We start from the raw sequence: 17097 nt of genomic DNA, 5'->3' as shown, positions 1-17097 counted from the left end.
GTCCAGAGACTCTCAGGTTTTTCTGCAGTTTTAGTTTCCCTGCAGTCTTTAGTTTCCCTTATCAATATTCTACACTTCATAACTTGTAATTTATACTAATTGCTGTATATTTGCTTTTTTACGTTTATTTGTTGCTTTTTTATTACTAATTGCTGCCATCATCACTGAAGAGGATGGGCTGTTAGCCAAAGTTGTCATCTTTTCTTGATTGTGGAACCTAATAAACTCTTCTTTTAAGAACTCCCAATTTTCATTCAGATTTTTCTGTCTAAATGTTTTCTCCCAGTCAGTTTCACTTCTAAATTTTCTCAGCATGGGGAAATTAGGTGTTTTGAAACATTAGATATTTATTTTATTGGTTGGAACTGTCCTCTGTTTGCCCATAATGCATATAATCAGGTCATGATCACTGATCCTTGGGAAACCACCAATCAATTATTCGTTCAGCTCTAGTGTCCACTGGGTGGAGGTGGGGGCGGGGGCGTGGTGGGGGGGCGTGGTGGTGGAGTAAAGTCACTTCTTGTCTTACTCTAGCCCAGACCCCATCATCTCTTTTGCTCTCTGTCAGATTCCAAGGCAGCACTGGCTCCCCTGTTTGAGGTGCGGCTGGATCTGGTTATCCCCGATTTGGTATTCCATCCCGCGCTGGATCCTGGTGCTAACGATGGCTTCTATGACATGGTCGAAGGACTCCTCAATGACATCTACCGGATCTCGTCCCTGGTGTCCAGGCTGGCTGAGCACAGTGTTTTCCCTCACTATCAGGTCTCTTGCCCCAGTGCATGATTTCCTATTGCACAGCAATGTGCAAAGTGTGCTCTGGATGAGCATCCACTCACAAGGCCTCTCTGTCATTTCCTAGGCTGATATGGAGGACATGGGTGACTTAGCTGACATGCGCCACAGCCTCATGGAGCGTGTGCAGAACACGATGTCAACCTGCAATGGCTATCGCAACTCCTTCGACCACTACTCTTACCTCTATGGGGATGACAGGAAGGAATTCATACGCCAGTTCCTGTTGTATGGGCACGTCCTGACTGCAGCAGAAATTGAAGCCCATGCGGACAATGGAGTCCCAGAGAGCCCTCCCACATTGCATCAGTTCAGGGAGCAAATTGACTCCTACGAGAGAATCTATGATGAAGTCAACCGCCTGGAACCAGTGAACATCTTCGACAGTTGGATGAAAATTGATGCTCGGCCTTTCAAAGCATCCCTGCTGAATGTCATCAAAAGGTGGAGCCTGATGTTTAAGCAGCATCTCATTGATCATGTGACACACAGGTAACAAAGATTTGTCTGTCCCATCTCCAGATCTCCATTCATTGGGCTCCATCCAGGAGGTTACACTGAGCAGTGTGGGATTTGTTTTCTCTGTCCACCCCATACTGTCCTGAGGAGTGAAGCACCGTCATGTCCCCTACACGTTGCATTCCCTGAAAGTGTTATTCTGACGTGAGGCCTTGCACTGGGTCTGAGGCTGGGGGAGTGGTGCTGCTGAGTGGCTAGGACAGCGCTCTGCTGAGCTAGGCTCTTAGGTCCTACTTCCAGTTATTCCAGGGACTTGCTCTATCTGTTTGTCTATTGTTTTTATACTTATCCTGTCTGTACCTAGCTCCCCCACACGTAAAGCTGGGCTAATACTGCAAGATATTTCCTGTGCATAGTTCCTTAAAGTTTTAAATGAATTTGCTCTTTCGTGTTTCCTTTCTCTGAACATTTCATCTAGGGTTGTTGGCATGAGGGATCCTGGAGAGTGAGTTTCAAAGTCGCAAGTGTGAGGAAGGAAAGAAATTTTAAATTAACATAGGTTAAATGCCAGAAGTGCCTGCTCACTCATCCAGTCAGGGAAGAGAAACAATACCATGTGACTTATTTGACCAATTACAACAAAAGAACACAGTCTGATTATCAAATACTCACAGAGGACTGTTTGAAATCAATCCGTTGGGTTAAAAAATATTCACATTAAAGATTGGTAGATAGTCCTGAAGAGCAAATACATTGGAGGAAAATGTGATCTTCTTATGGTTATTCCAAGAGCACAAAAGGAGTCTCAATCTGTCAGATAAAATATTTCTTACCAATAATTTCCTCAGCTTTAAAAGTAGATATCATGATGCACATACTAACTATAGCTTACAGGGATGTTTAAAGGCCTAATTAATGAAGGATTTCTTGGATGGAAGGCATTATGTATAGGAATGTCAAGTAAGTGTGTATGCATATGTGTATATGTTGTGACAGAGTCAGGCCAGATGGATAGACGTGATAGAAGGCAGATATATTAGCCCCAGGTTAAGTAGGTCCCTTTTCCCTGGGTAAGGTAACAGGGAAGGTTCCAGAACAATCAGAAACTTTCTGGAAACAATTAAGTCAGACAGGCTGATTAGAACACCTGCAGCCAATCAAGAAGCTGCTAGAATCAATTAAAACAGGCAGGGTAATCAGGGCACCTGGGTTTAAAAAGGAGCTCACTTCAGTTTGTGGTGTGCCTGCGAGGAACTGGGAGCAAGAGGCGCAAGGGGGGAGGGATAGCTCAGTGGTTTGAGCATTGGCCTGCTAAACCCAGGGTTGTGAGTTCAATCCTTGAGGGGGCCATTTAGGGATCTGGGGCAAAAATTGGGGATTGGTCCTGCTTTGAGCAGGGGGTTGGACTAGATTACCTCCTGAGGTCCCTTCCAACCCTGATATTCTATGATTCTATGAAGAAGCTGAGAGTGAGAAGGTGTACTGCTGGAAGACTGAGAATTACAAGCATTATCAGACATCAGGAGGAAGGTTCTGTGGTGAGAATAAAGAAGGTGTTGCGAGGAGGCCATGGGGAAGTAGCCCAGGGAGTTGTAGCTGTCATGCACCTGTTACAGGAGCCACTGTAGATGGCTGCAATCCACAGGGCCCTGGGCTGGAACCTGGAGTAGGGGGTGGGCCTGGGTTCCCCCCATCCCTCCATCCCCCGCAACTCCCTACTTGATACAGGAGGAGTTGAACTGAACTGTGGGTTCCACCAGAGGGGATGGTCTCTGGCCTGTTCCCCGATCCACTAGGTGGATCAGCAGAGACTGCAGGGATTGTTCTTCTTCCTTTCCCCGTGCTGGCCAGTGATGAGGCTAACTGAGTGAACAGCAGATTTGAGCCACGAAAGTGGCCAAACTGAGGGCTGCTGTGAACCTCTGAGGCAAGCAAATCCACCAGTAAGTGCAGGATCCACCAAGGCAGAGGAGGAACTTTGTCACAATGTATATATATATGTATATATAATATACACACACACTTGACACTCCTGTAATGCCTTCCATCCAAGAAACAGATTTATACAAAAATATACACACGGTATATACACATTTCTTGGATGTGTGTGTGTGTGTGTATATATATATGTATATGTATGTGTATATATATGTATGTGTATGTATATACACACACACCAAACAATCAATCTACCTACCCACCCTATCCTATCCACCTGTCATTACCAGAAATAAAAGGTATAATCTGGATATTTCCTATTTCTAAACTTCTCTTGCTTTCCGTGCATGCATTAAGGTAATATGGCAACCATGTCCTCAACTTCCCTGAAATGTTAACTCTTTGTGAATAACTTAGTTCATAAGATGATTAAATCTTTTTGTACATAGGTCCTGATTCAACAATGCGCTCCTGTGAGGCAAAGCATGTTAGCATATGTAGTCCTATTGACCCTCATTGGATTTAAGGGGGTGCTACAGGTTCAATATGTGCTTAGCTGAATTGGGGCCCTATAGACTGGGGGTGTATGAGATGGGCAGGATTAGAAAGGTTTTTCTCTTTGAACTCTGTACAAGTCCAGAGCCTGGATTAAGGTACATAATGTGTAATTCTTCGAGTGCTTATTCATGTCAATTCCAAGCAGGTGTGTGTGTGCTGCGTGCACGACAGCCGGAAGATTTTTCCCCTAGCAGTATCTATAGGGTCGGCCTGGGTGCCCCCTGGAGTCGTGCCTTCATGGCGCCCAATATAGGGCCCTGCTGACCCGACCCCTGCTCGGTTTCTTTTTACCGCCAGTGACAGCTATATGGAACTTTCCTCACTCTTGCATCTGCAAGTGCCTTTAGTGGTGTCCCACTGTCATTTGTACATAGTTAGATTCTTAGTAGTATTAGTGGTGTTAGTAGGTTCTCTAAGTTTCCGTTGCGGGGGTCTCCCCCCTGTTTTGTTTCCCTACACCGGGGCATGCCTTGGTCACCGGGGTTCAAATTGTGTGAAGTCTGCAGTAAATTGATGCCAAAGAGTGAGCCACACACTTCTTGTTTTGAAGTGCCTTGGGGAGAGTCACCAAAAGGACAAATGCGGCATTTGTCAGGAGTTTCGACTGAGGACCCTTAAGGATCATGAGCAGAGACTCAGAATTCTTCTCATGGAGGCAGCCCTCCATCCACAGTCCAACCTCGGGTTGGCGGAGCCTCTGTGCGCAGCGCACCAGCTCCAAGAAAGGAGGCTAAGGACTCCTGGCACCGGCACGGCGCTGAACATAAGACTTCTGGCAGGCGCCGATCCTCATCCCTGGTGCCCCAGAAGAAAAAGAGGTGGGAGAGGGGGTGCTCTTCCTCTCCTAAGCCTAAGGAGCCAGTGGCAGGGAGGCCTCAGTCCATCGAGCCTACTTTGGGTCTGCAGCCTTCCAGGGGCTCATCAACTCCTGCCCTTAAAGGGTCCAGTCGAGTCCGGCCCACTACCGTTCTCTGGACCTTCATGGCTGGGACATTCAACTCCCCTCCACTCTGGAGACTTTTGAGACAGCTCAGGACCTTATTCGTCTGATAGTACCACCTTCTGCAAGGAGGGACGAGGCACCGGTGATAACCCAGCCACCTATCCCATCTCGGGGCAAGCTGGCGATGATGTCACACCACTCCCCATCTCCGCTGCACCATTCCCCGGTGCCAGCCGCCCACGTGGGGGGACTGCACCAATCCCCAGAGGCCCAGCACTGCTCATCGGCACCACCCAATACTGCTCCTCCATGGTCTTCCTTTTCCGAGACCTCAGGGTCTGAGGCGGAGTCCCATCGTTCAGATAGGTCCAGCAGCAGGCGGTCTAGATCTCAGCGACACCGCCAGCCTCCTCCGGCGCCATTGCCACCTCAATGGCAACCACCAACTCAGTGGCCCTTTTGGACTCCCTGGGCCTATCATCAAGCCCGGGGTCAGAGCCAGGCATTGCGATCCAGGTCGGCGTTGGTTGTGTTGGCATCCTTCGCTCCCTCGCAGCAGCTGGCATCAGAGACAACGCCGATATCTCCACCTGCCGCTCAGGCGACCATCTGGGCACCGACCTCTGCGACACCGGAGATGCAGGAGCCCAACGAACAACATGACCCTCTTGGTACCGAGGGCAGTGACCTAGGCCATGTGCCGGTGCTCTCGTCCTTCCCCAGATAAGGCCATTGCGGATGCTTCAACGGCCCTGACCTTGGAGGGTAGCAGGGTCCTGCAACAGTTGTTGCGTAGGGTGGCCCAGAACCTGGGTCCTCGCGTATTGTGCTGCCACTCATCAAAACTATAAATGAGACCACAAAAGCTTTGTGGCAGACTCCAGCCTCTTTGCCCCCTACAGAGAAGAGGAATGAGAGACACCATTTCATCCCCTTAAAAGGATACGTGCATCTCTATACTCATCCTACACCTTTCTCTTTGGTGGTGGATGCTGCAAACGAAAGGGAGCATCAGGAGTTTCAGGGACCCTCCCCTAAAAATCGGGAAGCGAAAAAGGTGGACTTGTTTGGGAGAAAAGTCTACTCCACCAGTGGTTTGCAGCTCCACATTTCAAACCAGCAGGCCATCATTAGTAGGTACTCCTTTAACACCTGGGGAACGATGGCCAAGTTCGCCTAGCTGTTACCACCAGACTCCCACTCCAAATTTAATGCCTTGGTGAAGAAAGGCAAACTCATTTCTAGGGCCTGCTTTCAGGCAGCTCTTGACAATGCTGACACGGCTGCCCGAACCATGGCTATGAGGATGACCATGAGAAGCTCCTCTTGGTTCCAGGTCTCTGGACTCCCTCACAAAGTCCAACAGACCATTCAAGACCTACCCTTTGAAGGTCAGGCCCTATTCTCTGAAAAGACAGACAGAAGACTGCACAGTTTAAAAGATTTAAGGGCCACCCTCAAGTTCCTGGGCATACACACTCCCGCTACACAGCACAGGCATTTCAGACCATAGCCTCCTCCGTGTTTCTACCAACAATCGACAGGATGGTTCCCAGAAGAGGAATAGGGGCGGTAGGAAGACACCGCACCCATCCTCAGGCCAGAGCTCTGGCCAACCCAAGGCACCTTCCGGCCCCAAACCAGCCTTTTGAAGGTGCGGTCGAGGATGGTGTACCAGAACAAGAACTGGATCTACCCCGCCTTACCTTTTCCCCCCGACTGTCCCCTTTCTACTGTGCATGGTCCCGTATTATTTCGGACTGCTGGGTGCTCTGCATGGTAGAGAGGGGATACTCTATCCAATTTTGTGCCCTCCCACCCTTCTACCCCCCTTCCCTGTCCCTCTTTAGGGACCTCTCTCACAAGCAACAACATATACAGGAGGTGCACTCACTCCTTTCGCTGGGGCAGTGGAAGAGGTTCCTCAGGAGCAGAAGGGCAAGGGTTTCCATTCCTGGTATTTCCTAATACTGAAAGCCAGAGAGGGGCTCAGGCCTATCCTAGACCTGTGAGAACTCAACAAGTTCATGAAGAAACACAAGTTCTGCCTGGTCTCTTTGGCCTCCGTCATCCCTTCACTGGATCCAGGAGACTGGTATGCTGTCCTCGACTTGAAGGACGTGTACTTTCACATAGCAATAATTCGGTCCCACAGAAAATACCCCAGGTTTGTGGTGAACAACACCCACTACCAGTTCACAGTCCTCCCATTCAGTCTGTCAGCGGCACCTCAGTTGTCCACCAAGTGCATGCCTGTTGAGGCTGCGTTCCTGCACAGGAGGCAGGTACAAGTGTTTCCATACCTCGATGATGGGCTCATCAAGGGCTGCTCCAGAGCTCAAATGGAGGCACAAGTCGACTTCATAGGAACGATGTTCGATGAACTGGGCCTCCTTCTGAATGAGGGGAAATCAACACTGTCCCCAGTTCAGAGAATAGAGTTTATAGGGGCAGTACTGGACTCAACAAGAGCCAGGGCATACCTCCCGGAAGCAAGGTTTCTGTCCCTTGACAACATCATATGAGGTCTTAGGCAGTTCCCCACCACCCATAGCAAGGAATTGCCTGAAACTCCTGAGACACGTGGCTGCTTGTACCTACGTAGTACAGCATGCCAGACTCAGACTTCGACCTCTTCAGGTGTGGCTAGCGTTAGTATATCGGCCAGTCTGGGACAGCTTGGACAGAATCGTAATCCTGCCTTGCACAGTACTCAACTCCCTCCTGTGGTGGCTTGACCCACAGATAGTATGTGCAGGGATCCCCTTCATTATCCCCCAGCCATCTGTCTCGCTGGTGATGGATGTGTCAGCCTTGGGCTGGGGAGCACATCTGGGAGAGCTCAGAACACAAGGCCTCCAGTCTCAGGTGGAACTTGTTCTCCACATCAATGTCAGAGAGCTGAGAGCAGTGCACCTGGCATGCCAGTCTTTCTGAGCCCATTTGACAGGGAGACGTGTATCAATTATGACAGACCACAGCACAGCGATGTTTTATATGAGCAAACGGGTGTGCATGCTCCTGTGACAGGAAGCCCTTATGTTGTGGGACTTCTGTGTAGAACATTTGATACATCTACAAGCATCGTACCTCCCTGGAGTACAGACCGAGTTGGTGGATATATCAGCAGGTTGTTCCACGGCCACAAGTGGCCCCTTTCCCTGGACGTTGCAAACTCAATTTTCCATCAGTGGGGTTTTCCCCAGATAGACCTGTTCACCACGCGATGCAACAGGAAGTGCCAGCAGTTCTGTTCCTCCCTAAATCACAGCCCAGGCTCCATCGTAGATGTGTTGCTCCTCCCATGGGGAGCATAGGCACTGACTCCATGGGTGCTCTGGGGCTAGAGCAATCACGGGGAAAAATTGGTGGTTGCTCTGCACCCACCGGCAGCTCCTCGACCCGCCCCAGCTCACCTCCGCCTCCACGCTGCCTCCCTTGAACGCGCCGCCACGTCCTGCTTCTCCCCACTCCCTCCCAGCGCTTGTGCCGCAAAACAGCTGTTTTGTGCGGCAAACGCTGGGAGGGAGGGGGGAGGAGGAGGAACGCAGCGCACTCGGGAAGAGGTGGGGCCAGAGCGGGGATTTGGGGAGGGTCCAATAGGGGCAGGGAGGGGGTGGAGTCGGGCAGGGGCCAAGGGCGGGCGCGAGCACCCACTGGCACCAAGGAAAGTTGGCGCCAGTGATGGGGAGGCTATGTCCTATATGTGTTTCTGCCTATCCCTCTCGTTCACAAGGTGCTCCTCAAGATACGGAGGGAACAAGCTTCGGTGATTTTTTCATAGCTCCAGCCTGGTGCCGCCAGCACTGGTACATATCATTCCTGGAAATGTCCGTGGAATCTTCAGTCACCTTGCCACTCGTCTCGGACTTACTAACTCAAGATCGCAGCCGTCTTCAACACCTGAACCTCGAGTCACTGCACCTCACTGCGTGGAAGCTCCATGGCTGAACCCGAAGGAGCTCTCTTGCTTGGACCCGGTTAGATATGTCCTCCTTGGCAGTAGGAAGCCTTCCACCAGGGCTACGTACCTTGCCAAGTGGAAGAGATTTTCAGTCTGCTTGGCGCAGCACCATTCGTCCCCAATGCTTGCATCAGTCTAATATAAGTGGCATGATCTCCATCTCAAGCAGCAGGACTGTCCATGTCATCAATAAGGGTTCCCTTGGCCGCCATCTCTGCCTTCTGTCCAGGCGCAGAGGGATGGTCAGTCTTCACCAACCCTATGGTCAGCCATTTCCTCAAAGGTCTCGACAGACTATACCCACAAGTCAGGCAGCCGGTCCTGGCCTGGGACCTCAACCTGGTTCTTTCCAGACTGACGGTGCCGCCTTTTGAACCGCTAGCAACGTGCTCCCTGCTCTACCTCTCATACAAGTTGGTGTTTCTGGTGGCAATAACTTCAGCTAGGAGGGTGTCTGAGCTCAAGGCCCTAACATCAGAGCCCCCTTACGCAGTGTTCTACAAGGACAAGGTTTAGCTCTAGCCTCACCCAGCTTTCCTCTCAAAGGTTGTCTCCCAGTTTCACATCAACCAGGACATCTTCCTCCCTGTGTTCTAGCCTAAGGTGTACTCTAGTGGCAGGGAGCAGAGGCTCCACTCTTTGGATGTCCGCAGAGCATTAGCCTTTTACATCGAGAGAATAAAGCTGTTCCGAAAGTCCATCCAACTATTCATGGCTGTGGTGGACAGAATGAAGGGTCTTCCAGTCTTTTCTCAACAAATTTCGTTGTGGATCTTGTCCTGCATCCGAGAGTGCTATAATCTGGCAGGGGTGCCTGCCCCTCCGATCACTGCGCACTCCACCAGGGTGCAGGCCTCTTCAACGACTTTCCTGGCTCAGGTGCCTACCCAGGAAATATGCAGGGCAGCGACATGGTCCTCCATACATACTTTCACATACATACTTACACACCTTATGCAATTACCCAGCAGGTCAGAGATGGCATGGCTTTTGGTAGAGCAGTACTCCAATTAGTGGACAACTCTGACCCCCATTCCTGAACTTGGGCTTGTGATTCACCCGACTGGAATTGACATGAACAAGCACTCGAAGAAAAAACGGTTACTCACCTTCCCGTAACTGTTGTTCTTCGAGATGTGTTGTTCATGTCCATTCCAATACCCACCCTCCTACCCTTCTGCCGGAGTACCCAGCAAGAAGGAACTTGAGCGGGGGTTGGGTCGGCAGGGGCCCTATATTGGGTGACATGAAGGCGCGACTCCAGGGGGCACCCAGGCCGACCCTATGAATACTGTTAGGGGAAAAATCTTCTGGCTGTTATGCACACAGTGCATGCACACCTGATTAGAACGGACATGAACAACACATCTTGAAGAGCAACAGTTACGAGAAGGTGAGTAACCGTTTTATATAAACTGCTCTCACTGTGTTTTCCTGTTTTGTATTATTTAGCTTGGCTAATCTTGAAGAATTTATAAAGAATGCTGATAGAGGTTTGAACAAAGAGGTTGAAAAAGGAGATTATGATGGTTTGGTGGAGATTATGGGTCATCTTATGGCTGTTAAAGAAAGACAGACCAGCACGGATGAGATGTTTGAGCCCCTGAAGCAAACCATTGAGCTACTGAAGATATATGAGCAAGAACTTACAGATGAGGTGTATAAGCAATTAGAGGTTGGTGAAAACCTATGACCAATACACAAAACTGCAAAATATTAGACACCTAAAAAGAAAGTGATCAGTGTATATTAGCGAATGTTAAGTACCCGGGTTTAGTAATCAGTAGGCCTCAGTGGGCAGATTATTTTGATAGCCAAGTGGCAGAACATGTGTTGTGGATGTGCCATCGCAGCTCCCTAGATAAAGCTACATCAAGATTGTCACTTACAGCAGAGATTTAGCCTGTTGTTAAGTGTGAACGATGCAGTGCCCCTCCCCAGATGGATAGCACTCACTGCATAAGAACAGAACACATGTTCAGGTAGATCTGTTAATTACTTTATGGAGTTACTTTTAATAGGTCCATTAAGCAGGTTTTTTGGTGAGTGCTGTAATGAGAGGGCATTAGTGCTTGGATGCAACCCCATGCTCTGGGTGTCCCTAAGCCTCTGACTGGCAGATGCTGGGACTGGACAACAGGGGCTAGATCACTCAGTAATTGCCCTGGTCTGTTCATTTCCTCTGAAGCATCTGGCATTGGTCACCATTGGAAGACAAGGTACTGGGCTGGATGGACCATTGGTCTGACCCAGTGCGGCGATTCTTATGTTCTTGTTACAAAGGGTAGTCCCTTGTTTAGGGCACTAGCCTAAGACTCGGAAGACTGGCATTTAATTCCTACCTCTGCTGCACGATTCCTGTGTGACCTTGTGCAAACCACCTTGGCATTAGGCAGCGGGTGCTTTTGAAAAATCTCACTAGGCACGGAGCTGCATCTTTTAGTGCCTGAATACCTTTAAAAGTCTGGCCCTTAGTATCTGGGCCTCAGTTCCCTCCGTGTCGTCCTTCCAAACCTCACAGGGGTGTTGTGAGGTGAAGTACATTGAGGTGTGAGGTGCTCAGTTACCAGGTTAACAGGGGCCTGAGAAATCTTTTAGATCCTGTTAAAATGGAAAAATACAAAATGAGAGGCTTATTACAAAGTCCAATTATTAAATATTCCTGGGGCCCCGGTGCAGGTTTCTAGGGCTAAAGGTGATCTTCCTCACAAAGTGACTCTCTTGTGGATTTGTGGAAGGAGGATTTCAGTTAAGCATTATAGGTGGAGTTTTGTTGGGTGTGACAGTTGCCTTATCTTGGGGAATTCCTTGGTTTTTAGTGCTTGTATTCTTGTAAGTAAATTTCAGCAACTAAATTTTTTGCAGGGGAGTTAAAACACCAAGGCTGTCCTTAGGAGTAGAACTGGGGAACCATTTTTTTCTGTCCAGCAACTTTTCAGCTCCATGCAGTTGCATAGAGATCCAGTCAGTATCTTTACTTCCACATACAGCAAGAGAAATAGAGGCAAATAAGATCCTTTATATAATGCTCTCTTCTGCTATCTTGAGGAACCTAGATCTTAAGCTGATTGGTGCATGAATAGTCCATACAAATGGATAGAGTCTAACTGAAGGGGAGGACAGACAGCTGTTAAAGTAAGAAGTGGGCCAAAGCTCTGCTTGAATTTTGCCTTTTTCTTGCTACTTCCCCCATTGTGGTTTCAGTTGGGAAAGGAAGTAGAAAGAGCAAAGTATCCTCATAAGAGATGGAACTCTTCAAGGATTCTCTCAGAGGTGAAAGTAGGAAGCATTGGGACCTCTGTGGTGGGCAAGCCAGTTGCCAGGAGATTTTCCCCTTTGGAAGGTGTGGGTAACTATCCAAACTAAATGCAACCTCTGAACATGTCGAGTTTCATCCCAGACGTTTTTTTCTCTCCTGGCAAGCACTGGCAACTTTCAGTTACTCTTCTGACCCAAGTGAACAGGCACAAAAACAAGCTGGAAAGTTTCTTTTGTTACAGACTGTGAATGATCTATGAGACAGAACCACTATTCTGAGAGCACTGGTGGGGAAGAGGGGAATTGAGAGATGTGGAGGACTCGGGTCACAACACTGGCTGAGGCTCTGACCAGTGTTTTTTAATGAAAGACAAAGGAAGTCCATTCTCCAGACAAATACACAGCTTACGAAGAACCTGCCTTGTGAAACTTCTTTTCTTGGCACCTAAATGAAAGTGTCTTAGACTTCAGGGGTTCTGAGCATCCACAACTTCCAGTGATGTTCATGGGAGCTCTGAAAATTGGGCCATTTTTATTTAGATGGTAACATTAAGTACCCAAGTTTGAAAATGTTACCCTAGGAGTCTCTCCAGACAGGTCCTTTGACTATAACCACCTTTCCCTCTTCTGTTCTAAGATGGGACGGGACAGCATCTATTATAGAACCATCCAGTCTTCATTTTTAACTAAGTTGAAAAGATCAGCTTACCTGTTGAGCCCATCTTCCTGCTTCCATCCACTCCCAGGGGATGCACAAGAGCCAGCTGGACTTTGAATTGGGATCAGTATTTTTTGTACCCTAGGAGCAAGATTTTTTGTACATCAGCCTTCATGTACCCTAGGAGCAAGATTTAGGGTCACCTTTGTCTGGGCTGTCCACATTTCACAGGATTCTGGTGTGTGTAGAAAACATGGCAGGACATTTCAGGAGGGAAGAGGGTTTACACCTTCATAAGGGGTAAAATCTTCATTTATCTTCAAAGCTTAAAATTCATTCCCTGTTTTACTCCCAGTCATGTGTTTGCCCTTTATATCATGGCAAAAACCTCTTGATTGTGTGAGAGAGAAAATCTGGTATTTTTCCAGCCTGGGACTATCCATAAAGAAGTCAGATACATGTTATGTCAAGTGGCACATACTGTCAGCCAACATTTAATTTTTGCTTGCAGGAGCTGCCAGAAAAATGGAACAATATAAAGAAGTTGGCGATAACTGTGAAACAGCAAGTGGCTTCTTTGCAGGCAAATGAAGTGACAGTTATTCGCAAGAACTGTGCAGCATTTGATGTGGAACAGCAGAAATTCAGAGAGAGATTTCACAAAGAAGCACCATTCAGGTACAGACTAATTACAGCACCACAGAAATAAGAGAGAGAAGGGCTTAGTAGATCATTTGTGCTCTGCTAGGCATATTGTCTAACATCCACTTATCTTTCCCAATTGGTCAGAAGGCCAGGTATAATATCTGATATAGCATTTTTCTGGGGTCTCTATGCTGTAGTGGGTAGGGAGTGGATTCAGCGAGAGTAGGGTTAAAATTTTCAAAAGTGCCTAAGTCCCATTTTCAAAAGTGACTTAGGTGCATGGGAGTCTAAGAGTGACCAAAAGCATCTAAGGCCCAGATTTTTAAAGCTCTTTGGGTGCCTCACTCCCATTGATTTCCCTGGGAGATAAGTCCAGGTTGTAAGAAGTATTCAAGTGCCTAAGTCTCTTTTGAAAGTGGGACTTAGGATTTTAAGTGACTTAGGCATTTTGAAATTTTTGCATTGAGTCTTTTATGTGTCTAACTATAAGCACCCTAAAATGGCCAAACCCTTCTCCCAGTCCCATGATTCCAGGATTGTGCATAGACAATAACCCAGGACAAAGAACCATTCCATGCATCCCCAGGACACAGAGTCCAGGGCTGCCATCAGAGAGTTGAAGGATGGAAGAGCATTCTAGGTACAGACTTGCAAATGATCAGTGTTAAATACCTGGGGTTGCCAGTTTCACCAGTATAATTTGTTTATCACAATGGTTTTGATGTTGTGCTGACACGTCACAGCACAGTATTGTCATACTATGTCAGAGTATCATAGAATCATAGAAATGTATGGTTGAAAGGGACCTTGAGAGGTCATCTAGTCCGTTCCTTTCATTGAGGCAGGACCACCAAAGGCTCTGAAGCAAAGTAAACTGTCATGGGATAAGAGGGAAGGTCTTCTCATGGATCAGTAACTGGTTAAAAGATGGGAGACAAAGGGCAGGAATAAATGGTCCGTTTTCAGAATGGAGTGAGTTAAACAGTGGGGTCCCTCCAAGGATCTGTATTGAGACCTGTGCTGTTCAACATATTCATAAATGATGTGGAAAAGGGAGTGAACAGTGAAGTGCAAAGTTTGCAGATGATACAAAATTATTCAAGATAGTTAAGTCCAAAGCTGACTGTGGAGAGTTAAGAGTCTGTTTTCCAAGTTGAACAGTCCCAGTCTTTTTAATCTCCCCATACACAGAAGCTGTTCCACACCCCTCATCATTTTTGTTGCCCGTCTCCAATTTTAATATATCTTTTTGAGATGGGACAGCCAAAACTGCACGCAGTATTCAAGGTGTGGGTGTACCATGGATTTATATAGTGGCATTATGTTTTCTGTCTTATTATCAATCCCTTTCCTACTGGTTCATAATATTTTGTTACCTTTTCTGACTGCTACTGCACACTGAACAGATGTTTTCAGAGAACTATCCATGATGACTGCAAGATCTTTTTCTTGAGTGATAACAGCCAATTTAGACCCCATCATTTTGTTTGTATTGTTGAGATTATTTTTTTCCAATGTGCATTACTTGGCATTTATCAACATTGAATTTCATCTCCCATTTTCTTGCCTCATCACCCAGTTTTGTGAGATCCCTTTGCAGCTCTTCAAAGTCAGCTTTGACTTAATTATTTTGAGTATTTTTGTATCATATGCAAACTTTGCTATCTCACTGTGTACCCCTTTTTCCAGATCATTTATGAATATATTGAACAGCACTGGTCCCAGTACAGGTCCTTGGGGGACCCCATTATTTACCTCTCTCTGCTGTGGAAACTGCCCACTTATTCCTATCCTTTCTTTCCTATATTTTAACCAATTACTGATCCATGCGAGGATCTTCCCTCTTGTCCCATGACTGACTCCTTACTTTGCTTAAGAACCTTCGGTGAGGGACTTTGTCAAAGGCTTTCTGAAAGTCCAAGTACACTGTATCAACTGGATCTACCTTTTTCACATGTTTGTTGACACCCTCAAACAATTCTAATAGATTGTGAGGCATGATTTCCCTTTACAGAAGTTGTATTGACTCTTCCCCAACATATTGTGTCTGATAATTCAGTTCTTTACTATAGTTACAACCAGCTTGCCTGGTATTGAAGTTAGGCTTATAGACCTGTAATTGCCAGGATTGCCTCTGGAGTCTTTCTAAAAAACTTGGCATGACATTAGCTATCCACCAGTCATCTGGTACAGAGTCTGATTTTAGTGATAGTTACAATGGTATGGAAAAAGTGGATGCAGAAGTGTTATTTACCCTTTCCCATAATATGAAGAATGGGTCACCTAATGATATTAATAGGTAGCAAGTTTAATACAAACAAGGAAATACTTTTTCACACAACATACAATTAACCTGTGAAGCTCATTGCCATGGGATGTTGTGAAGGCCAAAAGTATAACTGGGTTCAAAAAAGAATTTGACAAGTTCACAGAGGATGGGTTCATCGATGGCTGTTGGCCAAGATGGTCAGTGATACAACATTATGCTTGAAGCGAACCTAAACCTCTGACTTACAGAAGCCAGGAAGGTAAGACAGAGGTGAGTATCTTCAAAATTGCCCTGTTCTGTATACTCCTCCTGAAGCTCTGGTACTGACCACTGTTGGAGACAGGGTACTGGGCTAGATGGACCATTGGTCTGACCCAATATGGCCGTTCTTATGACCCGGTATACCTAGACCATCCTTGACAGGTATTTGTCTCACCTATTCTTAAAAAACCTCTAGTGATGGGGATTCCACAACCTCCCTTGGTAACCTATTCAAATACATAACTATCCTTAGAATTGGAAAGTTTTACCTAATATCTATCCTAAATCTTCCTTGCTGCACAAATTCAGCTGATTACTTCTTGTCCTACCTTCAGTGGACAGAGAGCACTCTGTCCTCTTTATAACAGCCCTTAACATATGTGAAAGCTGTTATTAGGTCCCCTTTCAGTCTTCTTTTCTCAAGACTAAATATGCCCAGTTTTTTAATCTTTCCTCATGGGTCAGAGTTTCTAAATCTTTTATTATTTTTATTGCTCTCTGTGTTCTCTCCAGTTTGTCAATATTGTTGTTAAAGTGTGGTGCCCCAAACTGGACACAACACTCCACTGAGGCTTCACCAGAGCTGAGTAGAGCAGGACATTTACCTTCCATAAGACACACTCTGATTAATACACCTGTCACATTTTGAGGAGCAATCAAGACTAGGCAGGATCACCACTGCCCTGTAACCCCGGGTGCCTCACAATACTTTGCCATTGTAGCTCCCAACCTGGGCTGCTCACAAACAGCCTACCAGCATGCAAGTCACACCCTGAATGTCTGTGTATAGCCACAGTCGTGGTCCAGCAACTCTGGCCTCAGCAGCCTATCAGCAACACCAGCCACACTCTGGCTGCCACCAGCCTGGGTTACTACTTGCAGGATGATCCCAACATACTCCCAGTGCCAAATGTTTGTGTTCTGCACTGTCAATCTCTCTCCTGGGCATTTCACATATTAAAAGTCTGTTGCCCCTGTAAGGGTTTGATATTCAACAGTTTTCTACTTTAAATCCTCTCCCTTGGCATTACCAAGCAGTTCAGTTTAAACACAGCACTGAGTTAGCTTTGATTAAAAAATAAAACAAGTTTATTTAATGGCAAAGAGAGAGATTTGAAGTGCATATAAGTACAAGGTATTACAGGTAGAAACGGGTACGAGAGAAATAAAGATAAAACACTTTCTAGTTGCTAAAATGTAACCAGCTAGTCTTGGTTCAAGGTCAAATCCTTACCACAGGATCCCAGCAACATTGCTGCCCAAATTCTCAGTCAGGATCCCCCCCAAAAAGTCAAAAGGCTGGTTCCTTTGTTGTCTTAGGTGAAAGAGAGAGAGCCTTGGGTGTTTTT

The 17097-nt window shown here is 46.9% G+C and overlaps 1 protein-coding gene across 6 annotated transcripts in view; it reads left to right on the top strand.

The window, feature by feature from the left end:
* DNAH9 (dynein axonemal heavy chain 9) overlaps positions 1-17097 on the top strand; it is a 399480-nt gene that overhangs the window by 59230 nt on the left and 323153 nt on the right. For all 6 annotated transcript variants that reach the window (XM_073310874.1, XM_073310873.1, XM_073310875.1 and 3 more), the window contains 4 exons: positions 569-765; positions 863-1287; positions 10110-10332; positions 13085-13251. In XM_073310874.1, coding sequence (XP_073166975.1) covers positions 569-765; positions 863-1287; positions 10110-10332; positions 13085-13251 — 1012 coding nt within the window. The remainder of the gene's footprint in view (positions 1-568; positions 766-862; positions 1288-10109; positions 10333-13084; positions 13252-17097) is intronic.

This window comes from Lepidochelys kempii, chromosome 14 (assembly GCF_965140265.1).
Source record: "Lepidochelys kempii isolate rLepKem1 chromosome 14, rLepKem1.hap2, whole genome shotgun sequence".
NCBI lineage: Eukaryota > Metazoa > Chordata > Testudines > Cheloniidae > Lepidochelys > Lepidochelys kempii.
This window is presented reverse-complemented; position numbering and strand designations above follow the sequence as displayed.